Genomic DNA, 25,078 nt, shown 5'->3' with positions numbered 1-25,078 from the left:
TGGCCAAACATATTTAAATAATACAGTGTAATGTCATTCAAATATATTTATGATTTCCTGATTCCAAAAATTCCAAAGATAAATTAAAAATGTCAAAAGAGGATTGCTTAACCATAACCTGACACTTATTAGATTACATTTTATTTCCAAATAAATCTCATGACTAGGAGTTTTTTTAGAGGTCAGACTAAAACAACACAATAAAGTTACTGCTGCAGACCTTTTATTATCTATTTATATATTCGCCCCCTACACAATAGTTTCATCCTCTTGGTCAATAGTTCCTCAGTTGAAACCGAAATGCTACACTGAAAGAGGAACAAGGCATATTTCAAACTTCACTTTTGGTTTTGTGTACTGTGTTCAGTAACTCTCAAAAATTCCCTGCATAAATAAACCTGACAGTGGATTTGCTGTGACTCAGACAAAACAAAACAATTACGTTTTTCCTGTACATCAAATGTAGAAAAGCCTGATTTTGTACTTAATTATGGAGAGTTGATTAGATAAAGTGTTAAATGAGGCATATCATGTGTTGTGGCTTTATCTGGAGTTAGGGAAGGGAACTACACTACAAAGGCTTGTCAATGAATGTGTTATAACAAATACTGGACATTTGAAATTAATGACTTTTGCACTAGAAGCGTTTCAAATGTGGCTCTTAATCATCCAAAATACATATTTTAAAAAAGCAGCAGCAGAGTTCCTGTTGGTATTTTTATTCTTTTTTCTGGAACACACTAGAAATGTTTTTGATTAATCAGAGATGTATTGTAACAGATTATAACCCCCTATCAAAAAATAAGAATTCTGAAGTACTGTGCATTTGTTCTTTTAAAATATTTAGTTAAATTTATGCAAATATGAATAATATTTACACTACCCTCCACACGTGGTCAGCAGGAACCAGCTGATCACTTGAATTCCACAATTGGATGATGAACATAAGGCTGCTTAGAGTCCAGCTTTTTACCACTTCCCATTTGTCAGATGAAGTCAGCGCACGGCAACCGTCTGTGTTTCTCTGTGAAGCCATAGGCAAAAGTCAATGTTCACCACAACCTAAAGAGCCACGATTCTAATGCTGCCTTGTTGACATGATGGACAGATATATTTTATCAGCTGTAAGTGTTTTGACTTTTAACAATTCAAATGATGACAGCGGTTTTTAGCCATTTAAAGTTATTTCTGTTTTGTCTGTTTCTAAAATAAAAGCTACCCAGTAATTGTAGGTGGGTTTGGAATTAATAATTAACATGTAAATTGCTTGTTTCTTGCACCTGTGTTTTGTTTTTTGTACTTTATACTCTATACTTTATACTTGAACCTGAGTCCTTTTTTGAGTTGTCTAAAAATTTCATTGTACAGTTGTGTATGATGACATTAAAGGCTTTCTATTCTATTCTATTCTATTCTATTCTATTCTATTCTATTCTATTCTATTCTATTCTATTCTATTTAAATTTGGAAAGAGGAAGACTGCCTATGTATAGTTTTTCAGGTGTTTGTGTGAGCATTAACAGGGATATGAATTTATGTTTATATCTCCCGTAGGTCTGTTCTCATACTAATACTTTTCCTGTTTTTACATTTAAGTCATATAAGAAAACATAAAAAGAAAAATGAACAAAATTATTCCAGTCTAACAATTAATAGATGTATGTGGATTAATTTCTCAGAACAAAGAGACTCCGACGTTTACTTTGTCTACAACTACAGAAGAAATTACTCCAAAAATCAATCCAAATGAATCAGAGGACTTTCGACCACCTGCAGAGCTGTACACCTACCTAACTAATGTGGGGGAAGTTTATGAGGGTGAGGAAACTTGATACAGCTCTTTTAAATAGCAAAAATCACAACAGGACTGAGCAACTTACTCCTTCTCTGACATTTTAGACCACAGATGCACCTTCGGGTTTGATCGAATCCAGACAACAGACATGGATAATTCACCACTAAATCATCACACAGAGCTCCAGTCTGTGTTTCCTCATCAGCATTTATCTCCCAACCACTACAGCAACGAGTTGCTGCCCCTTCACCTGGACCCACCACACAGACCTCTCTCTGTCGCACCACAGGTGAGTGGTTCTGTAGAAATTAGTGAAGGAATAAGTTTGACAAGATTCAAATTGTCATGTGATTTGAAATCCTTAGTGTAACAACAAAAATACAGAAAAAAACAAACAAAAACACCGCACTGAAGCAAGAAAATGTCTTCCTGAATTCAGAGTGGCGGCAGCTTTGTCCAATTAATCATATCTGTAAGGTACATAATATGATTTACATAAGTTGTTTAATTAACTTAATGTAAAAATAGCAGCTAAACTGTATAAAATAGTTTTTTTTAAAATAGAACCTAACTGTAAAAAAATGTTGAATGTCTGAAAGCCTATTCGCTCAGCGCTAGTATTTACGAGATGCGCTTGAACGCCCCATCACGTGAACAGCGGATGCAACGCAATAGCAGCTTAACTGTTATATAAATTAAATTGTATATTTCTGTTATAATAACATCAATTCTAAGAGATCAATGTGGACTTTGATCATTTCAAATAAGATAAATGCGTTTTCATTTCTATAAATCTGTTACATAATGAAAGTGGTCTGACACACAAGGTCTTGCTGGGCATTGAGTTCTATTTTGGAGTTACTTCCTCTTTTTGACCAATAACAATGTTAAATGAAAATATCAGACAATGAGTAAAAGCCACATGCCACTGCAGCTATGTCACCATGACATGCGTTTTATTCCTCTTTCAGATGCCATACACCCCATCCCTATGCCACCAGTACCAACCCTTTGCCTTGCCTGACCATTACTACAAAGTGGAACAAAGAGGAATGAGCCCTCCACTCGAAGTGTCGGATGGGGAGGAGGAATCTGAAGACGACAAGAGCTTTTCCTTCAGTACAGATACTAGTGAGTATCTGCAAAGTAAATCTACTGACACAAAACAGACTGAACATCATATTTTAGTGTGAAAAACTCAAAGTATGGCTTAAATAAGTATCATGATTTTCAATTAAGGCAACAAGAGGAAAATCAGGTTGTACCAGTTCCTGCTGGACATGCTAAGAAATGGTGCCATGAGTGACAGCATCTGGTGGGTCGACCAGGATAAGGGCATTTTCCAGTTCTCCACCAAATACAAAGAGATTCTGGCCAGCCACTGGGGTGTTCAGAAAGGAAACCGCAAAAGAATGACCTACCAAAAAATGGCCCGAGCGCTGAGGAACTATGGCAAAACTGGAGAGGTTACAAAAATAAAGAAGAAGCTAACGTACCAGTTCAGTGAGTCTGTCCTGAGGAACACCTACTTAAGGAGCAATGATTTTCTATCACTACAGTAATGAGCATGTTCTGAAAGTTTGCAGTTTAACTTTTCAACCATGTAATCTTGTCTATTTATTTGTGATTTAAATCCTCTACAGTATTTTCTGTCATATCACCCGCTTCATTGAGACTTAACGTTTATGCCTTTGTGTCTGTGTACAATATCAAAGTCAGTTAAAGAAATATAAAAAATTATTTGGTAATCGATATACAGTATATGTATGAATAAATATGATGCTTATTATGTCTGTCAAATTACTCGAATGAACTGAAACTGCTATCTAGCAAGGAAAAAGTTCAAGCAAAGTTCCAATTCATGAAACTGGGCCTTCAAGATTACGTATTGTTGTCAAGTTTAGGATTAAAAGAGGAGCAGACATGAGATCCCATTTATGACAGAAAGTGGACAGCACAGATGTGGGGAGTAGCAGGAATATTATACAACCAATATTATCCAACCAACAACAACAGAGCAGAGATATGGCATTTAATGTGGTTGTGTAATGTCAAGGAAAAAGTCTCATTGAGATTTATTATGTATTTTACTTAAGAAGGTAGCTCCACAAATCATAGGCTAACAGACACACAAACAAGGATTTTTATTCACAACACATAAAAAATACATAATTTTTTTTTTTTTTTTTAATGCAACAATATTTGTCTCAAGTCTTCAACATCATCATCAACAGGAACCAGGCAGACCTAATCTAAACTCTTCTTCGCTGGAGCGCTTGGGTTAGTTTTCAGGCTCTTTACTGCCACCCACTGGACGTGGGTGGGACGTCTCTCAGTAACTAGTGACGTCAGTGGGACAGGCCAGCTTCCTGTGCCTTTCCCGTCGACGTCACTGGAATCAGCCAATCAAAGGCAAGATACTATTTCTGTGCAAAATTCAAATGTCGACGAATCGACAAACGGACGGTCAAGCCCGACAACTGTAGCTGTTAGTGTTAGATCGCTTTTGCGTCAAGTAAGCTTGTTTTTCCGGTATAGTTTAGCCGTCTGAGGTGGCACCATGCGAGTAAGGTGAGTAATGTTTTATCAACTGACCGCCGAACTGTTTATTCGACACACGATAACAATAGTATATTTATGACCACACGTACTTCCTGGTTGGCCTGTTAGCGTGTTTAAATTAAGCTAACTTCACTGAGGTAGACGCACACAGTTTGTATTACGTTCGGGTGGAGTAGCAGTCTGTTAATGACTAATTTTGAACGGTACAAGTATATTATTTCTTGCTGAGAAGTTGTTTTGTTTAATGTAACGATAAATACAATACAAGGGCGATAACTAACATTAAGCTTGCTCAATGGATAAAAGGAATGTAGCATCACACGCTAACCATAAGTTCATAGCGTTAGCTCTCTACTACTTTCAGAGTCTGCTAATTAATGTTCATTACCTCAGCACTTCTTTGTTTTTTCTCCAGTGAAGTCCACGCAGCAGAGTCTGTTGCCTACCTGAACAGAGCGCTGGTGAAGCTGCAGGATATCTGGGAGGAAATTGGGATTCCAGAGGAACAGCGTCTACAGAGAACCAATGAGGTCCATAAGCACATTAAAGTGAGTTTCAGTTCAACCAGTTTGCCTTCTGACTTAACAAACCTACTCAGAGATCACATTTCTGCCATTTCTTGTCATATAGGGTTTGTTGGACCTCATGATTGCAGAGGAAGAGGAGCTTAAGAGGCGACTACTGAAAAGCATAGAGTCCTGTCTGAAGGAACTTAAGATTTTATACAGCGAGCTTCAGATTCCTCCATTTGAGGTATAATCCACTTAAGAAAAATGTGGTTGCTTTCTAAATCCTTTCTAGGAAAATTGCTAACATGTTGGTACCATTTTTGGGGGCGACTTGTGTGAAGGAGGAGGATTGCTGCACCATGCTGCAAATGGAGAAGAATAGCCGCACACGTCTGGAGGTGTTGAAGGAGCAAAAGAAACAAAGAATGGAAGAGCTGAAGACCCTCATTGCCAAAGACCGAGAGCTGTGTGATATTATGTGCTCTACCCCATTTTGCATTGACCAGAACTCCATTCCATCACTCCAGCAGTTGAAGGCGTACCATGCCTACCTGGATGAGTTGAGCAAGGAGAAGGTGTCGCTCAGTTTCTATTTTTATTTACTTACTTTCATCATCTTATTAGAATTACTGTATAACCCATCTATTTTATCTTTTCAGGAGCGTCGACATGATGAATTTATGACTATCAAATCGGAGATCATTATTTGTATGGATGACCTGGAACAGAATCCAGAGACGAGTTTTGAGATTGATGTCATGTGTGAGGATGAGGAAGCATTTTGTCTGTCGGATGACAACATTGCTGCTCTTAAGCTACTTCTCAGTCAGGTATTTCTTTTTTAGTATTTGCATCTAGAGTTTTATTGATCTGATTCATTTAACAATCAAATACCAGGGTATAATGGCTATATAATCATTATATCTTCTTTCAGTTACAAGACCGCAAAGTTGAGAATGAGCTCTGCTGTTCAGCTTTCCGTACTAAGATCAAGGAGCTGTGGGAAAGACTTCAGATTCCTCAAGAAGAAAGGGAATCCCTCTCTGAGCACATGATCAAGTCAAAGAAGAGAAACATTGAGGCAGTAGGAAATCCCCCTAATGCTGTCATTTATATGAGGGATTTCAGAAGTGTGATGCTTCACCAATAACCTCTACATCACTTATACATGTGTACATGTGCTTCTGTCTTTCCAGCTCCAAGCTGAGCTCCATCGTCTAGAAGTGCTGAAAATACAAAGCATGAGAAGTGTCATTGAGGCCATCAGAGCTGAAATTGCATTGCTTTGGGAGAAATGCTTCTACAGCCAAGAACAGAAGCAAGATTTTGTTCCGTATTATGCTGGTGAATGTTATTTTTTGATGTATGATTTCAAAACCCTCAAACTGGATATCTGTGGTTGATCATTATGGGGGGAAAAAGTGTGGCTCCTAGTGCGTTTTCTTTTCACAGATGATTTCACTGAAGAGCTTCTTATCCTGCATGAGGCTGAGGTCAAGAATCTGGTGAAGACTTACGAGGACCATAAAGAACTCTTCGATGGGGTCACAAAATGGCAGGAAAACTGGACTCTGTATTTGGAACTTGATGTGAGTTTTAATCTGAATTTATTTGGGAAGACTCATTTGTTGTCATATCTTATGTAGGTAAATTAATGTAAATACTATAAAGATAAATGAATAAGTAAATACTTTTCGATCTTAGCAAAAGGCTAATGACCCCACAAGATTCAACAACAGAGGTGGAAACCTTCTGAAAGAAGAGAAACAGAGATGTGACCTTCAGAAAAGTTTGCCTAAGGTGAGACACTGCTTAAAAATGATGTTTAATGGTGTAACATTAAAGAAATACACTTTACCACTGCCATTTAAAAAGTTTAGTAAAAGAAGCTGATAATTATGATTTTAAAAAATGCAAAAATTGTTGACGCATAAGCACTCAAAGAAACCAGAGGCAAGGGAAGTGGACTGTGTAAATGTAGTTGGTGCCTTACTGAGTTCAGCCTACAGATGGGGACAAACATTTGTCATCTCAAACATCGATGTGCAACGAGTGTTTCCTGTATATTCCAGCTGGAAAAGAGTCTGAAGGCCCAGATTGATATTTGGGAGCATGAGCACGGCAAAGAATTCCTAGTAAATGGACAGAAATTCCTTGAATATGTGCAGCAGCAGTGGGATAATCATCACGCTGAGAAGGAGGAGAAGAAAATGGAAAGGGTACAATATTTGATCTTTAAAAAAATAATCCAGGTTTTCATTTCAACACAAAACAGTCTTAGTAATATAACTGCATTCATTTTGTTGCAATAGCAACTGAAGAAATCCAGGCAGACGCAAGAAGAAATGTTATACGGTACTGGAAAGAAGACACCGTCTAAGAGGCGCATAGCAGGGACCCCCACACCCGGAAAAGTGAGAAAGGTAAGTTGGTGAAGCAACTTTCATAGCTTCGTGTTGTGAAGTGATGCAGACTACCTGGATTAGGATTAGCAACAGTTCTCCTGTCGTCATAGTTCAATGCCGCCTCCACCAACTCCACCCCAACCAGCTTCCTGAATTCAGGTGTCAGTGGAAGCTTGTGCCACTCCTCCATTCAGAAACCACCCCTGTCTGCCAGCAAGGTAACGGTCCTCTCTCACTGCCAAAATTTACAGCCGTTTGTGAGGGTTAAACTAGACGTCTGGGTGTGATTCTTTCTTTGAGTTCACTCTTTTCTTAGTATCAGATCAGGGACATTGATGCTTTCATTTAATTGGTAAAGGATGACATGTATTAACATGCAGTGTTAAAGGGTAACCTGAGAGTGGATAATGGTAGTCTTTGTAGGTTGTAAGTCTATACTATAGACATGCCACCTTTAAAGTATGAGTGGATTTAATTGTTTCTTCTCTCTGTGGTCTTAAATTAACTTGGGTGACATAAGCACATGATCCCTGTGGTTGGTCTTGTTGTAGGGTCTTGGCCTGCGAACCCCTGGATATGGAAAGACTCCCCGTGCACTAGACCAAAACAAGGAAAACATCTCCCATCTCAGTAGAAATACTCCAAGTGGCGCATTAAGGTCTCAGGATACTCAAGATCGCACCTTCACCTTTAACTCTATTGCTGCCTCCTATTCGGAATTTGCGGTAAATGCGGCTTCTGTTTGGTTCCTACCTGCAAAAAAAATCAACAAAAGTACCATCGAATTAAAAAAAACAAAACGTAGCAGCAAAAATTTGGAACAATTAAGAATAAATAGTGGGATTTTTTTCCTTTGTTTTGAACTAGTTTAAATTTCTCCAATAATAGCAAGTTAACTAAAGATGTCGACAAAATACGATCAAAACATTTTGAGATATCAATAACATGACACAATTGTCAAACTCAGTAATTGTATTTACTTTAAATTAGCATAAAACATTTTTAGAAACTGATCTCAATTTAAATCTAGTAGCAGACGCACAATGTTACACAAACCAAGTTCTTTTTTTCCACAAGTCGGTTCGATAAGGTGCGAGAAAATAATCAAGCATTCCACAGTGAATCTGCACGCGAGGCTGACACACTGACTCACCAGGTCACCGTTTGATTTCACCTCTATATAAACAAACACATTGTCACGTGTTGACACTGACTTGTTTCTTCAGTGGTCGGACTGACAGTTTGAGTCGATAATACGAACAAACGTTCTGACAGTTAATTCATTTGTTCTTTCAGAGAAATCTCTCGGAGGCGACTGTTAAGTCAGGACAGCTGAACTCCACCGTCAGCCATCAGTGAGTCAAAGCGACAGTTCAGCGCCAGATGTGTTAAGTTTCACAGCGAAGACCAGGAGGGACTTCAATGTAAACTTCTACAAAAACATGTAAATATTTTAATGTGTTTTCTTCAGTTAAAATCTACTTTGATATATGGCAACATCATATTTATGCCAAGGCTGTTGTGACTTTGTAGTTGACATTTTTCTTTTGGTGTCACGGCTTTTTACAAGGTTTTTAACCACCACTAGAGCACTACATTGTAGCAGTGGGTTAGTGCACCATTATAAATTTTTTTCCTCCAGCTGGAATGACAGCTAAATTTGTTCTTTGGAATTTAAATACTTTGACTGCTTTTTATAAAATTGTGCTGTAAATAAAAGTTAAAAAAAAAATCATGTCTGCTGGAGTTTTTGCTGTCTTGTCTCTACTCCTCCTCAGTGTTTTTGAATGTTGAATTTTATCCCCCTTGATGAGTTTCACAGGTTTCACTAACAGTTGATGGATTAAAGTAGGAGACTCTTTTGTTTTTTGTTTTTTAAACTTCAATTACAACTTTGGCATTGTCTTCAAACCCTAATGGGTTATGAGGTTATGTAAGTTTTATGAAAGTAAGCTGACTCTAGTTTGTAGATATTTGAGGAATAGTAACATTGATATTTTTTTTATTGATTCAACAAATTTAACAAGTCAGACACCAGCTTTGTCATTACTTTAGTGAAATATTGGCAAGTTGGAGGACATAATATGTACCTGTAGTGCTGTGGATATGAGACATGGGAGCAGTATGGTAAGTAAAAAAAACTAGTGCTACCATCTGCAAATGCAGGTTTTTTTCAACCCATTCTGCTACAGTACTGCTATAATGGATAATAAGTAGGTTTAACATAATATCAAACATGTAGAAGCCCCGGTTAAGAGCTAAAATGTGACCACTTGATTTGTACACATTTTACATAAAACTTAAACATAACATTTGATCCATGCAGACTAGAAATGTTCTATTCAGGCCATGCGTGTCATGAGTTCTTCGAGAGCCCTCTCCCGGTGATTTTCATGGACGAGCAGCACTTCTTTGATTGTGCTTTGCTGGAAGCCCATCTCATTAAACTGAGTCAGAAGGCGCAGGAACTCGGCAGCCTGAAATAGAGCTTCAGGTGAGTAAACTCGACACATGAGGCGATGCTACAGAATGGGTCACTGTTTTCTTCACCTTGCTTTCACAGTTCTGAAACATCTCCAAGGCTTCCTCCACCTGTGCTTCATCATAACCCAGCTCACACAGACGGTCACTGGCTTTCAGGTATTTTAGGATCTGACAATAAATCATGAGATAAACCTCAGATATCTAAAGGAATATCTTTTTTAAAAAGTCCCACAGACTAGTGCCATTTAATAATTACTATTATTTTAAATGCAGACTCAGTGGCTTATTGTAAAATGAGTTTTCACTATTCTATGACAGAAGCTCAAACCTATTTTATTAGCATTTACAATCCAGACCTACCTTCTCTGGGCTGTGGTAGCCTGTCTTCTGGAGCGCTAGGATAGCTGTGCGTAAAGGGTATCCTCTGTCTGTGATGATCTCCAGTAACTCCCTCTCTTCCTGGCTGAGTGCTGACAACAACTCTGCTGCCGAATCAAAGAAAACCCCACAGGAGCCTCCTGTCCTGAGGGCCTGGGGGTGAGGCAGGAGACAAAAACTGTGTATTAGCAAACACAAGTACGCAGAAAGGAACACGCAATTGTCTTCTGAGGAAAGGCAGACCTGTCTGCGGTTCTTAAAAACGGGCCCCGCAGAGGAGGGTCGCTGCTGCTGCATCCTGCAGGGGGAGGGACCACCAGGTGGTGTGTTTTGTGAAAGCTTTCTGCCCCCCACAGTGAGATGCTGTCTCTTCTTTTTCCCTGAGAGGGGGGGGCTGTCCTGCTTTGAGCGGTGCTGCTCCAGCGCTCGCAGAGGTTTCCTGCCCTGGAGACGCGCTGGGGGCCCCCTGAGGGCCCTGGAGGAGTCCGACTGACAGCGGCAACTGGAAGAACCAAGGTGGATATCTTTCACTCTGGAGAGCAGGTCTTTGGGTGGAGAGCTGTGGGGCCTTTCTCTGCTTTTGGGGGGGTGAGGTGTGTCCTCAGTGGAGGAGCCTTCGTTGTCCTCATTGTAACCGTCTTCATCCTCAGAGTCAGATATGAGGAACCTGACGGAGCGATGGCGCAGCCAGCGAGTGTCTACAGAGTTCAGGCTGTGACTGCGGGGCCGGGGGTTCGGATCCCACGTGTCCCCACACCTGTGGTTGACCCTGTGACTCTCCTGGGTGCTGCTGAACATCAGCCAGTAGGGGGGGCAGGATGGGGACGGACTCGCTGACTGATGTCCTGATAAAATGAGTTTCTCCAGGTTGAATCCGTACTGCAGTGAAAGCCCAACAACAAGAGGTTTTCATGTGTTTCACACAGCAGATATTTTCACTTGACTTAACAGTAAAAGCACAGATGTTAATATTTAAATAATGGCAGGTTTGTGCATCCCAGACAGGCATGATAGTATGTCAGCATGTAGACTGAAAACAGTATTATTTCCATACTAAAAAAGTATGTCACCAATAATTACACTAAAATTAATTAAGCTTTTCACAAAAGGAAAAGACAAATGATCTGACACGAATACAAAACACAATAAGACAATATTTCAAATTTTATTTATGTCCCTTAAAATTCACCTTGACCATCTTAACATTGTTAAATGAATGAACTCCTTTAAAACACAGACGTAAACATACTGCTGTGTTTCCTGCTCTATCAGTAATCTGGTGTAATCTGATAATAATAATCTGAGTTTCTCTCCAGTGACAATAACCTAATTGCTGTTTTTTAATATAATTTTAACAAAATTGGACCAGCTGATTGGAAGTATTAGTTTCCCAACATTTTGACTGATGAATAATGAGGACAATGGTTATAATCAAGATTTAAACAGGTAATCCAGATCAAAATAGGTTAGACACTGGTGTGGATGTGTAAACCTTGGTGGTTTGCAGTATCTGCTGACAATCTTGTATGGTGATATGTGGAGCTGTCACCAGCTGCACCTCCTCCTCCAGTGGACCCAGTAGGGTCTGAAATGGGACATCCTCCAGAGAGTTCATTCTCACCAAAATATACCAACAACCTATAGAGGAGTCAAACACAGTTCATCATTTTGAAGTTCCAGAACCAAACCTCCATTAGAACCACAACGAGGCTTACCTTGATCAGATGTTCGTCTCCCTGAAGTGCTGACGGGTGTTTGGACTGACACGCAGACACCATCTGATGGATAATCATCACTGCTAAGCCTCTGACATCATCTGAGATGTTTACCAATAATAGGCCAGACGCCCTTCCTGCAGCGGTGCTGGGCAAAATGTATTTGAATATGAACACAAATCATAAGAACTGCTTTAAATAATCACAATAGCACTAATGATCAAAAAGTTATTTCATGGTTAATTATTGAGATATTTTGTGTATTGCTGTATTTTCCCTGTTTTTCCTAATTTTGCATGTTTTCTATCCACATTCTCTCATTTCAGACCATGTGACTTTCAATGTGGGCGTAAAGAGGGATCAGAGAAATGCTGAGGTATCTGGAAACAAGGAACATCATGACACTTTACAGAGATTAGCAGATTATACAAAGGCGACAGAGCAGTCGTGTGAAAAACATTTCCTCCAAGTGACTCCAGCAAATAAACAACTTCAACAGACAACAGAATGTAAAGAAAGGACAACTGGTTTTCTGTACAGATATACATTTTATTCATGTATTTTAAACAAATCACAATAAATTTAAGATGACAAACCTTGGGGAGGGGTGTGCAGGCTTTAACATACCTCACAAAACAGACAAAAGAAGTTTTGAACCTTTTCTAAAAGAAAAGGGAAATAAGCAAAGAAATCGGATCTACTTTAATCTCATTAGCACAAAAATGTTCCATAACACAACAGCGTGATTCGGTTCAGTCAGAACATTTCAGGTGGAGGCTTGATTACATCCATGTGTACTGAAGAAACAGGACATCTTATCACTAAAGGAGTTTCCAAACTGCTGGGACACAAACTAAAAACACCTCCCTGCAACAGAAAGGTTGAAGTAGTAAAACAATGGAAAATAACCATTCTGGCTGTTCATGGAGTTTAGCTGCTGTGTTGTGTGCTGGTGCATTACAACACGGTGTGTTCCAATGAAAAGGTTGTGTTGTACAAACTGCTCACAAACGCAGTGCAGCTCAACATTTACAGACCGATTCTACTGTGAGCACCATTACTACAATGGTGGTTAAGGAGAAAACATCAACATATTGATGCTCATGGAATATTATGCCCTCATCATAATATAAGGCATTAGTTGACATGGTAACATGACATCTACACTTCATTTGCACTCCTTCTTTTCAAATATACAGTATGATCCCATCACTTCAATTTGTTTTCCCTCGCTAGACAAGCCCATCACCACAACAAAAGAAAACTAATCAACAAGCTACAAAAACCTTTATATGAATAAAATTGCATTATCTTTATATAGATAAAATGTTAACAATCCCCAGAGATTGAAATATTTTATAAAGGTCCACCCTGCGATTGCACCGCTTGTGAATTAACATCTTATGAATGGGACCAAAGGTTGTTTGAAGAAAACAGTGGCCAGAGAGATTCTGCAGCCTTCACCGTCTCTAATAGCAACAACGTTGGCAACTCTTTTGTCAAGGGCGATCACAATACCCGGTCTGGTATCCAAAGGTTCATAATAATCTAATGATTCCTGTGACTGTCCTGCGGTGAAATGAGCGATGTGGTTCAGTTGTTGGCAGCGTCCGCCTGCCGAGGCCAGTTTTCCTCCTCGATGCCAGAGTCGTATTCCTCCTCTGCGGACTCCTTGGCTGGAGCTCTGAATTTCAAACAGAAAACCCAGGTCAGGTTTCACACCATGGCAGACTCACTGGACTTCAGGAATTCTCATGCCTGACATTACAGACAGCCGGGAGCACAGTGCTACTAGTGGAGACGCTGACCTGATGTATCTGGGCTCTGATTTTCCTTGGACAGCATCTTGGTCTAGCTCAACAGCCATGATGTCAGAGTGTGGCACCTCAAACATGGGCTCCAGAAGGAGCTTTTCCTTAAAAAACAAACAAGAGGACATGTTCAAATCTCATGTTACAGCAACAAAAAGGTTTGATACCCCTGACAAAAAAGGTGAAAAAGCAAGCATGTACCATGATGGACCTGAGGCCACGAGCTCCAGTTTTTCTCTCCAGAGCCATCCTGGCTATAGCCCTCAAGGCGTCTTGATTCACATTGAGTTCACACTGAAACAGAAAACATCACCTTTATTCTAGATGTGTAGCTATTTGGGTAGAAACACACAACTAAAGGTGCACTACATTTATGGAGATCTGTAAACAGGAAAGGTTTCAGGAGGTGTGTTTCTAGGATCAACGACAGCAACAGAACTAATCACAAACCAAAAAAAGATCTAGGAGTAAATACAAGAGTGTCCAGGCTGCATGAACTCTGCATGGCTGTATATAATAGCGAAAAAGGAATTCACATATCCAAAATATCATCAGAAGGTCAATAATTATATCTTTGGTTGTAAAATTTATGTCAACAGCAGAAATAGGGCGTTTACAGAGTAAACTACCAGGAATGTAAATCTAGAGATGATGAAACAGCTGCACAGGACTTGGGCAACTTTTTAAACCGTCTGAACACTGATATTGTGTGGTCTTCACCTTGTCCATGCTGAACAGCGCCTGGTACTGGGGCACCACAGCGTTGCGTGGCTCAGTCAGAATGCGGACTAGCGTTTCTTCATCCAGACTGTGTAAAGGAACGACTACAGGCAGACGGCCAACAAACTCTGGGATCATTCCAAACTCGATCAGGTCCCTGGCCTCCACGTGTTTCAGCAGTCTGTCCTTCTCTTCTATCTCTGCCACCGTATCGGTCTCACCACTGCTGTTAGCCAAATCTGCAGCAGCTGCAGCTCGCCGACCCTTTCCCAGGTTGGAGGGAGTTCCAAATCCTAAGTACTGAAGAGCCCAGAAACATGTGGGTTAAGAAAGCAGCACTCACAGCTGAATAGTCCCATTCATATGAGCTACACTCACCTTTTCATTCTTTCTTCTGCTAATGATTCTGTCCAGTCCATTGAAGGCACCAGATGCAACAAACAGGATGTTGGTCGTGTCGACCTGCACCGTTTCTCCTCTCAGTTTCCTGGAGTTCTTCTCAGGAACGTTGACGACTGTACCTTCCAAGAGTTTAAGCAACCCCTGACACAAAAAGAACACAACTCTAGGTTAAGAAAGAATAATCCTTACTCACAAAATAGAATGCTAGAGATTAATGTCTATAAACAGCGATAATGAATTATTTTGTGTAACTACAGATGAGTACAGACCTGCTGGACTCCCTCTCCTCCTACATCTCTCAGCTGATGGATACCAGGCACACTGCCAATCTTGTCAACCTCATCCAAGAACACAATACCTGCACATAAAATACAATGATGATGATCTGTTTGCATATCTATGTGTATACAATATAGCTTCATGAGTAATATTACAGACTCAAATCAAAAAAGCTTATCCTCTTATACTGTAAACACTGTAAGACTTCTTCTATGCTTGTGTAGATTCCAATTGGTCCAGGTAACAGTGGGACGAGCAACAACTGGACTTCTACGGTCAGGTCTGAAAACATTTCACGTGTCGTCCATCATTTGTAACAGACTGGTGGGGCATTTCAGGGATTTAAACTTACAACAATTCTTTGTGTTAACAACCTCACAGGAATTTAAAAATATCACAATCTCCCCGACAAACTGTTAGAATGGAAGAAGCTCGTTGGATGAGAGGAGAAACATCATTTATCTTTAAATGAGGTCCAGATGTTTCTGATTCCAAAATATATTTTATTTCACCTCCTCAAATTGTTTGTAAATAAAACTTCTCCTGAATTTGACACCAGGATCAACACAACTTTATGACAACGTTGATATTTTTGGGATTTTCACCAACAGCTGTTGTTGGGACAGGGATGTTTGTTTGGATATGCTCTTGTTCTGTACAGTGTCCTGACTTTTGTGGAGTGATGAGTTATACAATGTTGACCTAATGTTCAGCTTACTTCACTACATTATATCGACTCACTAAAAGTTAGGTCACTCAGTAGATCATTAATCGAACAGACAGCATCAGTGTGGTAACCCGTTCTGATAATCGACTAATAAAAGCACATCATATATGCTGACACATCTTTGAAAGGTGGGGACGGGGGAAGCAAAATAGTAGAAAAATTAACGTGATCAGAAAAACCTGAGTGGATCGTTCCACAGGAAAAGCGGTTCACTGATAATCATGATAGACTCATGAATGTGGGCTCTTCCAAATGCTCAGTCATTCACAACAAACGTGGAGAAAGGGACACCACTCAGACAAACATTATTCCTAAACTACTGGACTGTTTGCTCACACAGATTTTCAATTTCCAATTCTTGTGAATTCCTGGATTTAATAATATCAACACAAATTAGCACAATCTGACGAAATCTTTGCACATGAGGACAAAACAAAAACTGAATGTTTGTGACCTTTGAACCCAACATCACAAACCAGCCTGATTCTAAGTTACTTTAGAACAACTGAGTCAAGTAAGCAATCACCACAAATGTAAATTGAAAAGAAGTATAAGCTAAAACTTTATCAAATATCAACAGCATCCAGAGACACTACTGACTTCTCTTGACCTGATCTCATCTGGACAGACTGACATAGATTAGAAACGTGTCCTTTGCTCCACTAAGGAGTCCAGGGTTCAAACAGATTTTGTAAACGTCCTGTCCAGCAGACTCAAGAGGAAAAGGATCATTCTGACAATGAAGCCACATTCTGGCTCCTTACAACGGGGGACTCAATTTAACCGCTTGTATCTTAAAACATACTTGCATTCTGTTTTTGAATTGGACTTTTATTAATCAAGATTCATTTGTGCTGCAGGGCGGTGGCTAAGTCACACATGGAAACGGGACACAGATGCTTTTGTTTGCTAATCCCAGTTTGATCTGTTGTTTTTGTAACATCCTCCCGTTTCCACATCCACTCACATCATGCCAATAACACGTCCTTTTCCCACTTTAGGAATGTAAAGTTAAAGTGTGCCATCCAATAACGCAATAACTTTATCTTGGTAAGATATATGATAGCACAAATCATAGATGTAGGCTGCTGCCTGTAGGCTGAACGGGGCGTGGCCTCACTGAATCATTTTTACACTGACTTGATTGAGCTCTTGACTCATCTGACACTCTGGATCTGAGCCTTAATATCCCAGCTGCCTTGAGTTATCAGTCAACTCCATTGATTTGGTACTACTAACAAAAATAACTACTGTACAGCAAATTAATTTTGTAGTGTAGTACTCTGTGTTCTGCTTTCACACTTCTATCAAGTGTAATAAGTAATAACAAGTGGTCAAATCAGGAGTGATGTTTCTATCTTTGATTTAAATACTAATATCAAATACGGACGAGAGAACAGAGTGAATACTTCATGTAATAAATTGTTAGAAAACAATGAAGTCACCTTGCTGCGCTTTCTCCACTGAGTAGTTGGCATCTTGCAGCAGCTTGGCGATGACCGATTCGATGTCTTCTCCCACATATCCAGCCTGAGTTAATGTGGTACAATCACAAATTGCAAAGGGAACATCCAGGCAACGTGCTAGCGTCTGCGCCAACAATGTTTTTCCTGTGAACAATCAGAGGATTCATAGTAAGAACAAACCAGAAACCTGTGCAAAGATGGAGGATTCACACTGCAAGAGTCCCTCTATTAAAAAGTTTGAAACTTTACATTTAAAAGGTACAGCCTGACATCAGATCAACAATTTCTAAGTTTAGTCACAGCTGTTGAAGAACAGTCAGTATTAATGACCGCCATCGGTGTTCTTAGAAAGTTTAGTAAAAATATAAATTGTGGTTCTATCCTTTCATCAACTCTATAATTTTTGACAATTTTCATCTTTGGGACAATATTATAATCTAGGCTGATGTCTTACGCTAACCTGAGCCAGTTGGACCGAGAAGTATGATGTTGCTCTTCTCGAGTTTGATTTCGGTGTGTATGGAGTCCAGGACCTCCCCGCCCCTCCTCTCCTGGGGGGACTGCTGGCTCGCCTGCTGCTGCATGGATGCTCCCAGAGCGTTTCCATGGGGGCTGATCCCTGCGATTTGCAGAAGCTCTGCAACAGAAAAGTGAAGTCACAGAACGTGCTTAGTGACTGATATGCACAACTTCCTGATGAACTGTAATTTACAAACTGTCAATCACATTTTCTATTTTAACTGCAGTATAAAAAAAAATCCGGTGATTGATGGTGTTTGAGCCAGACTATGTATGCTAAGTTTCCATATACAGTGGTACCTCTACTTACAAAATTAATTGGTTCTGGAAGAAATCACGTAAGTAGAAAATTTCGGAAGTAGAGACGTGTTTTCCATGCAAATGCCCTAATCCGTTCCAAGCCCCCAAAAATTCCGACATGTTTTATAAAGCATAAAAATGGATCAAAATATGTAACAAATACATTTTACGATTAGATTATTACACAATAAACGAGAGTTGTGCATAATGTAAAAATGATTGTCATTTACCTTTTAACTGCTGTCCTGATTGTTTTTTGCCCTCGTTGGTTCATGCGCTCCCATCTCACAATGCTGAACAACAAAGTAAATTCCAGTCCTCCTTTTGAACTTCTCCAACCACCCACACGATGCCTTAAACTCCTTAAACCTCCTTTCGTTTTAATAATGTGGCGATTCTAGATGCATTACGGCCATATTCTTTGGCGAGATCAACCAAACTTTCTCATGCTTCTCTATTATCTCTTGCATTGTTTGTACAGACAAAAGAACTCTTTTCTTTGTCTTTTCTTTTCCTCTTTTCTCCGTCACTTTCTTGGGGTCCATAATGAATACTCAAAAATGTAATACAGTATATTTGCGCAAAACTATCAGAACACCTCATGGGTCGAGGACCGAATGACGAGGACCCTGCATAAACACCAATCTAGCTCCACACAGAGGTCCCTCTTAGCCAATGGGATGCCAGGAAGATACTAGGTAATAGAAAATGTCATAGCAGCTATGAGAATGTTGCGTTCAGGAACCTGTGGGAGCCGCAAGTATCAGTACATACTGTATTTTTACCCTTCATAAGTCGAAATTTCTTTCATAACTAGAGGCAATATTTTCCTGCTGAGAAATTTCGTAAGTAGAAAATTTCGTAAGTAGAGACATTTGTAAGTAGACGTACCACTGTATAGGTTAAAAGAGTGCATGTCCCCTGTACTGGTGTAGAGTTACTAAATGAAAGGGATAGACTGAGACCAGCAATAGCACAGATGTGAATGTAGATCACTAGGCCATGTTATCGCACAGTAGGGTGAGTCATAGATTAACAAGAACTCTTTGACCGTCTCAGTTCCTGCAGCTTATATGTACACATGAAAAAATGGGTGGTGGAGGGATTTAGGTGATCAGTCATCTTTTTCTCAGGCACAACGTGATTATGTAGGCACTACAAATATTCTGTACTTTTAATTTTGTATAATATAAACATATACTGTAAGTCTGTACATTTTGGCATTTGCGCAACTCAAAACAACTAAGAAAGCTGAAGCGTTAGGACTTTAAAGTGGAGCCAGTGAAGATCACAACGCTAAACAGGACTGGTTACTTACTTGTGAATCTGTACTCATCCTCTCGTCTTCTCATCTCTAGCTCTACAGGGAGGATGAAAGTGCTCAAATCAACATTATCAGTTATCATTGCCTTTATAACATATCAATACAGTCCTTGAAAGTTAAACACAGCTCTGTGTTAGAATTATTGAACAAATGCCAAAAAATACAGATTTGGGATATAAGTCTACTGTGTGCCTAAATTTATTGCCGCAATATGTAAAAACTTACAAAGTTTCTGTTAGCAACTGCATAACTTGTATACGCTTACTTTAACTTATTATGACTTAAGTATAATTTCTTTTTCATTCTGATCAATCCCAGAATCATAATAAGTCATTAGGATAACAAACTATACTTGCATTGTAAGTTAGAGGCCATATTTTATGAAATTCCCCTCCATAGCTTCCCTATTATCCTTTGTCTCTGTTGTCCCAAATGGAATAAAAATCATTATGCCAAAGAAAATTAGGTAAAAGTTCAGCACTTTCTTGGATCAAAACGTAAAAATATTTTGAACTCTATTCAAACGCATATAATTATTTTTCTTTGAAGCTTTGCAGAACTTTTTAATTTCTTTCCTACGTACTGTATTACAGAATGCTAATTCATAGATCCTATGTTAACCTTGATTACTGGTAATTATGGTTAGGACCTGATCTATGGTTTAAAAAAAGTTGTACATTGTCAACCTGCATGGCTGCTCTTCAACATACAGCATTTGAAAACTTCAAAGCAACAGTTTTTTACAATGCTTCTAATGTTGTTGTCTCCCTTTCCTTTTTTGTATTTCCGCTGAGTTAGTTGGGTTTGTTCTGTATAAAATCTTTACACCTTAACCTACAACAAGATATTTCAACAATACAGTCACTGGTTTACAGAAGGAAAAGCCACAGCAGAATATTGCAACATGTGATGATGGAAATGTTTTCTTATATTGATAGTTTTTTTTAAAAATTCAAACACCTGTTTTGTAATTAACAAAGGAAAAAGAAAAGAGCAGCTGTACACAGAAACACTGAGAGACGACTATAATACTGACCACGCGGTGTGAGAGATGGCTGCTTCTCCACCTCTACTTGCTGTCGACTTCCAGCAGGGATGTTGTTGTAGATGCGCTTGTAGTGATTGTACACTGCCACCGCTAAAACTTTCTTTGCATGGGACTGACCAACAACATACTTGTCAAGGTAGGCATATATCTGAGAAGAAAACGTAAAAACACTGTTAGTAGGAGAGTGTACCTATTATAAAAGAATGCATATCACTTCACTGGTAGCCATCTGAAAGCATATTTTGTTAACTTCAATTTCTCACCTTCTTCGGGGGTGGGGGAGGTTTCTGTGCAAAAGCAAGTTTCACCGCCTCTGCAGCAGATTCTGGCTCTTTGTTTAGCCCTTTCTTGGAGTCAGTCTCAGACAGAACCAAGAAGAAATGATGGCATTTCTCACATTTGACAAATCGTGTTGATGCTGTAAAAGAATAACACAGAACACACGTTACAACCTGTTAAACAGACATTTACAGCTCACAAAACTGTAAATGTCAAAAAATATTTTTTTACAAACTTCAGCTGACTAACTCACTGATCAAAAAATGACTGTATTGTGCCTGACAGGGTGTCTCCCTGCTGGAATGAAGAAATAACCTGAAAGTGGCCTGAGCCACAGGGAAACCAGTTGAAAAACCTCAACGATGTAATGCTAACTGTTATAAAGAATTTCAGTTCTGTTGATATTCTAACAATAAAACATTGTTGTGATTCACTGAATTGTTTTGATGCACAGCAATGTGATAACTTCAACCGTTACTATAAAAATTTTGACACCATATTGTTATGCAACAGGATAATTGTGACAATGGTTTTATGCCGTCTAAATCTGGGACATTTCTCTCTTTGCAAAACATTTCAAAGTCGTCAGCTAGCCATCTACAGCCATGCTGCACTGTCACTGCTAAGAGTTAATTAATCTAATTAAAAAGGGTTATTCTGTGCGCAAGCAAAAAAGAATGGATTGTATTTCGTCATTCAATTAAGGGATGCAAACAACTTGTTTTTCTGGAACTGTCATTTATTTCAGGACTACCATCCCTCCAGCATAAAAACAATAAGAGGAACTGGCATACAAACTACTTGCTGTCTCACAGTAAGAACTTGAGCATTCAACATTCAAAAATATGAAAAAGTGACAAACCATGACAATGTTTGACTTCATAGCCAAAGCAGGCCAGAACTCACTTCAGCAGCCTGTAATTTTTCTGACTTTTAGGACCATTTTTCACCAAAAGTGTTTGCATCTCTGAATAATGTTCAGCTGAGACTGATTCAGTTTACCCAAATGTCACTTATAGAACTTGTGATATAATCCTACTTACAAAATACTGAAAAAAATTGAAAAAAATACTTAAAAAACGAGACTAAAATAATACATAAAACTAAGTGAGTATTTTTGATTAACTACAAGGACTAAAGCTTTCAAAATTTTAAAATCTTCCCACAACTCTGGTCATTACTGTTAGAGTACTCTGCTGTACTTTAGGCCAAACCTTTTGTTTTTCCCCATTAAGTGACAATGATTCACTTGTTCCTGAGACAGAACCTGCTGTGTTAGTCCTGTTTGTTTTTTTTGTTTTTTTTAAAGTTATTGACAAAAACACAACATCTGCTCTTCACCTGTATTTCTACTGAGAAATGAGACATTCACTTACATACAAATGTCTCTACGTGTGTGCATGGATCCCCACATTTAGGGCAGCGTAGCTGGCTTCCCCCAATGCCTGATCCACCAGAGCCAGATAGTCTTTTCCCCTCACTGATGCTTTTCTGTGAGAAGACAGGTTAGTGAGCAAACATAGACCTTTATAACTAACATCTCTACCATGTACCCAATTGTAGGTTGGTAGGTTTATGTTTTGTTCCATTTAGCTGGTGTAGAAGCTAAAAATTCCTTAAAGGCACTCAAACAGCCCCGAGACAGGTAACTGGTTCAGCACCATGCAAAAGGTGTGTCTGTGGTTTGTTGTAGGTTCTGCTGTTTTAACAAGATATATATTACAATACTTAAATGAAAAACTTTTTTTAACGCTAAAAATGTAACATTCTAAGTTACTGAAATTCTAAGTACTGCTGATTGTTAATGTTTCCCAATAATATATGGCAACACTCAAGTTTTGGGAAGTCGAAACGAAAGTAATGCTGATGTTGACAATCCTATAATCTGGCAGTGAGAACATCTTAACAGCACAAGCTGTTATCATCTTTGTACCATGTTCATTGGCACATCAAGAATTTTGCTGCGGAAAAAAAAAATCAGCTGATAGACAAAATTCTGTAAATACTATTGAAGCAATGATCACTTACACTATCAATTAACCTTATTTAATCAATAAAATATAGGGAAAAAACTCTATGCAGCATCAATCAGAGACAGCCTCAAAAACTTCAATCATTTGTCCAGGTTGTCCAATGAAAAAACAAAAACACGGAAATTAATGTCCAAGATGGAGTTCATGGACCAAACAATGACAAGTTGTGCCCTGCTCAGATGCACAGCCCTGCAGTACTCCCACAAAGTCCACATGCATCTGAATGTGGCCTGATAGAGAATTTACACTCCAATAAATTACCTTTCCACCATCACTTCCACTGTCCTTTGTTGTTCCATCTTTGGACACGTAGCAGACAGCACTCTCTGAAAATGACCTCACCCGTGCCCAGGCAGGCAAAGGGGTTTCTCGACCACCCTGACGAACCAGTGAGAACAAATGGATCTGGGAGCAGGATAATCCTGTAAAACCAGTAACATGACTTTAGATCCCAGGCAACATTGTTTTGAATTATACATTTAAAATGACAAAGAAGATTGTCCACAGGGACACGATCTGTAGCATATAAAGCAGAACTCGGTAGTTTATCAATATTTCATAATCAGAATCATGGTGGAGCATGGTGTGTATTCTGTACAAACATTGTCTTTCATTACAATGCCAGCGATAACAGGTTTCATTCAACAATGACTGTCTCCTGTCGGATAGTAGGAGCTGTAGCCGAACAATTACAAAAGAACATGAGTTTTTCTTTGTAAGTCGTTGCTCTAAAAAGTTAAAGCTGCTTAATATTTTAAGTACCAATGAAAGGCTAAACGACGTGACAACGTCAATTCACTCGCAGCTACTTAATATTTTAAGTACCTTTTCCACCTGCTGCTGAAATTATGTAATAACCTACAGCAAATCTGGGTTAGCAGGAGACCTACTTCTCGAGTAGGTACAATGTCATGGGGCTCCGGGCAGCAGGCGGGGAGTCAAATTTCAATTTCTTACCTCTGTGGGCAGTATTTAGGAACAGCCTCACAGCCGAAGTGCATGGACAGGCCATAGCTCGTCTTTTCAGTCAAAAACCTGAAAAAAAATATTAACACGATGTACTCACGGAAAACTGAAAAGGGAGGAGGGGCTAACTGTTAGCTGGTGGCTAACGGAGCGGCAGCTCAGCAAAACACATTTCATAACTTCAACGTCACTGTTAGCATTAGCAAAGCCGGCCATTGACTAGTGAAGGTGCTCACCACTGCAATTTACTGTCGTAGAAATGTTTGACAAAAGCAAGTTATTCGCTCCAAAATGACAATACAGTTGAGTGTGTGAATTCAGAATAAACGCACATTGTTCTACATCACTAGAAATCAATGGCAGAAACGAGCAGCGGTAGTGTCTTGGTTAGATAAACAGGTAACTGGTCGCTGCTGGGGCTAGGCCTCACCACACCTAGCATGCTTTAGATACAGCCAACAGCCCAAGCTACACACTGACTAAGCCGTGAGGCTCTGCTACAAGCATGAAAGGTGTAAACAAATAACAGTTCTCCACGTACTCTAATCCAAAAGGAAGAATACTTACTTCGGCTTATGTCTCCTTATGAAAGCCTACACGAATGCCAGATTTCATAAACGAGCCCGATAGTTTTCTCACTCACAAGGCACGGTATGAAATGACTATACAGCTCCCACGAAAATCCAATTTGTCAAGTCACGCCAAAGTTCCCAGTTGTGTTTTAGTCTTGCAGGTCACTGTATCATAGTAATGTCACGAAGCCTACTGAATATGCAGTGAAACGCCAGCGCCCCGAAGCAGCTATTTCGCACGTAGGTTATCCAGTGATGTAATGCTAGCTGTTATGAACTAGGTCGGATACCCGCTAGCTGACTAGCTAGCCAGCCTTCCCCTCTGGGTACAGTAGTAGATCACGTGATTTAAATAGTACATGTAATATGGCGACCACCCTGAGTCCATGTAGTCTGACCTATCCATAAACTTTCAGATCTACTGTTCCAAAAGAGGCGGCGCAGGGACAACTTTTGGTGTGTTCAAAGACCTCGTAATGTTGGGATTCTGTTGCGTTTGGTGGTCCTCGTAAATATTTTAAACTGTCTCAATTCAGGATACCATGGTTACCATGATTGTCCGACTTGCGTGCTCAGGTTCTTACATGCTGTAAAAATTAACAAGATTGAAATTAACAACTTGTTAGAGTTTTGGCATAATTGAAGGATTCAAAAATTTTAAAAACCTTTTGGTTATTACTGTTTGGCCATCTGTCTTCTGTCTATCAGGTAAAATTAGAATATCCAGAAAAAATGTCACGCTCTTTTTTCTGTAAAAGCTCATCAGAGCCTAATGGGCACTCTT

At 39.3% G+C, this 25,078-nt stretch overlaps 4 protein-coding genes across 9 annotated transcripts; 2 read left to right on the top strand and 2 right to left on the bottom strand.

The window, feature by feature from the left end:
- The first annotated feature begins 989 nt into the window (after positions 1-989).
- Positions 990-3,497, top strand: spi1a (Spi-1 proto-oncogene a). Its single transcript, XM_068313765.1, has 5 exons — positions 990-1,124; positions 1,680-1,818; positions 1,900-2,084; positions 2,767-2,926; positions 3,035-3,497. The coding sequence occupies exons 1-5, from the start codon at positions 1,098-1,100 to the stop codon at positions 3,355-3,357; spliced, it is 834 nt and encodes a 277-aa protein (XP_068169866.1). The 5' UTR covers positions 990-1,097; the 3' UTR covers positions 3,358-3,497.
- A 379-nt stretch (positions 3,498-3,876) lies between these two features.
- Positions 3,877-8,705, top strand: LOC137594542 (protein regulator of cytokinesis 1-like). Of its 4 annotated transcripts, XM_068314093.1 has the most exons (14): positions 3,882-4,366; positions 4,773-4,905; positions 4,988-5,110; positions 5,208-5,441; positions 5,526-5,696; positions 5,801-5,950; positions 6,063-6,210; positions 6,319-6,455; positions 6,571-6,666; positions 6,939-7,085; positions 7,179-7,289; positions 7,382-7,489; positions 7,823-7,996; positions 8,568-8,705. In XM_068314093.1, exons 1-14 carry the CDS (start codon positions 4,356-4,358, stop codon positions 8,628-8,630), a joined length of 1,806 nt encoding a protein of 601 aa, XP_068170194.1. In that variant the 5' UTR covers positions 3,882-4,355; the 3' UTR covers positions 8,631-8,705. The 4 variants fall into 4 exon arrangements, with proteins under 4 accessions (XP_068170198.1, XP_068170195.1, XP_068170193.1 ...); XM_068314094.1 differs by having other exon boundaries at positions 3,879-4,905; positions 7,823-7,929; positions 8,568-8,684; XM_068314092.1 differs by having other exon boundaries at positions 3,881-4,905.
- Positions 7,912-11,900, bottom strand: LOC137594543 (ubiquitin-associated protein 1-like). Of its 2 annotated transcripts, none has more exons than XM_068314099.1 (6): positions 11,849-11,900; positions 11,626-11,771; positions 10,377-11,012; positions 10,116-10,286; positions 9,822-9,923; positions 7,912-8,024 (listed from the first exon to the last, which is right to left on the bottom strand). In XM_068314099.1, exons 2-6 carry the CDS (start codon positions 11,746-11,748, stop codon positions 7,968-7,970), a joined length of 1,089 nt encoding a protein of 362 aa, XP_068170200.1. In that variant the 5' UTR covers positions 11,749-11,771; positions 11,849-11,900; the 3' UTR covers positions 7,912-7,967. The 2 variants fall into 2 exon arrangements, with proteins under 2 accessions (XP_068170200.1, XP_068170199.1); XM_068314098.1 differs by lacking the exon at positions 7,912-8,024 and adding an exon at positions 8,061-9,748.
- Positions 11,901-12,384: 484 nt separating this feature from the next.
- clpxb (caseinolytic mitochondrial matrix peptidase chaperone subunit Xb) lies at positions 12,385-24,692 on the bottom strand. Of its 2 annotated transcripts, XM_068313819.1 has the most exons (15): positions 24,290-24,692; positions 23,714-23,791; positions 23,018-23,178; positions 22,100-22,214; positions 20,708-20,862; positions 20,433-20,592; positions 19,391-19,432; positions 17,714-17,890; positions 17,233-17,397; positions 15,051-15,139; positions 14,758-14,922; positions 14,380-14,679; positions 13,861-13,953; positions 13,657-13,763; positions 12,385-13,532 (listed from the first exon to the last, which is right to left on the bottom strand). In XM_068313819.1, exons 2-15 carry the CDS (start codon positions 23,766-23,768, stop codon positions 13,442-13,444), a joined length of 1,875 nt encoding a protein of 624 aa, XP_068169920.1. In that variant the 5' UTR covers positions 23,769-23,791; positions 24,290-24,692; the 3' UTR covers positions 12,385-13,441. The 2 variants fall into 2 exon arrangements, with proteins under 2 accessions (XP_068169920.1, XP_068169921.1); XM_068313820.1 differs by lacking the exon at positions 19,391-19,432.
- Between the last annotated feature and the right edge of the window lie 386 nt (positions 24,693-25,078).

The sequence above is a fragment of the Antennarius striatus genome, chromosome 4, assembly GCF_040054535.1.
Source record: "Antennarius striatus isolate MH-2024 chromosome 4, ASM4005453v1, whole genome shotgun sequence".
Taxonomy (NCBI): domain Eukaryota; kingdom Metazoa; phylum Chordata; class Actinopteri; order Lophiiformes; family Antennariidae; genus Antennarius; species Antennarius striatus.
The sequence above is the reverse complement of the archived record's forward strand: the minus strand, read 5'-3'. Positions and strand labels throughout refer to the sequence as shown.

Bases quoted from the DNA above. Each gene is read 5' to 3' on its own strand.
- LOC137594542 (XM_068314092.1), top strand. From the start codon at position 4,735: ATGTTCATTACCTCAGCACTTCTTTGTTTTTTCTCCAGTGAAGTCCAC. The intron at 4,906-4,987 runs GTGAGTTTCAGT...CTTGTCATATAG, and splicing joins AGGTCCATAAGCACATTAAA to GGTTTGTTGGACCTCATGAT. The intron at 5,442-5,525 runs GTGTCGCTCAGT...TTATCTTTTCAG, and splicing joins ATGAGTTGAGCAAGGAGAAG to GAGCGTCGACATGATGAATT.
- LOC137594543 (XM_068314098.1), bottom strand. From the start codon at position 11,748: ATGAACTCTCTGGAGGATGTCCCATTTCAGACCCTACTGGGTCCACTG. The intron at 11,013-11,625 runs GTTTACACATCC...CTTTCACTGCAG, and splicing joins AGATACTGCAAACCACCAAG to TACGGATTCAACCTGGAGAA. The intron at 9,924-10,115 runs GTAGGTCTGGAT...ATTTATTGTCAG, and splicing joins GCTACCACAGCCCAGAGAAG to ATCCTAAAATACCTGAAAGC.
- spi1a (XM_068313765.1), top strand. From the start codon at position 1,098: ATGATGGACAGATATATTTTATCAGCT. The intron at 1,819-1,899 runs GTGAGGAAACTT...CTGACATTTTAG, and splicing joins TGTGGGGGAAGTTTATGAGG to ACCACAGATGCACCTTCGGG. The intron at 2,085-2,766 runs GTGAGTGGTTCT...TTCCTCTTTCAG, and splicing joins CTCTCTCTGTCGCACCACAG to ATGCCATACACCCCATCCCT.
- clpxb (XM_068313819.1), bottom strand. From the start codon at position 23,768: ATGGCCTGTCCATGCACTTCGGCTGTGAGGCTGTTCCTAAATACTGCC. The intron at 20,593-20,707 runs GTGAGAAATTGA...TTTTCTTCTCAG, and splicing joins CTCCCCCACCCCCGAAGAAG to ATATATGCCTACCTTGACAA. The intron at 13,764-13,860 runs GTACATGCTTGC...TTGTTTTTTAAG, and splicing joins GTGGCCTCAGGTCCATCATG to GAAAAGCTCCTTCTGGAGCC.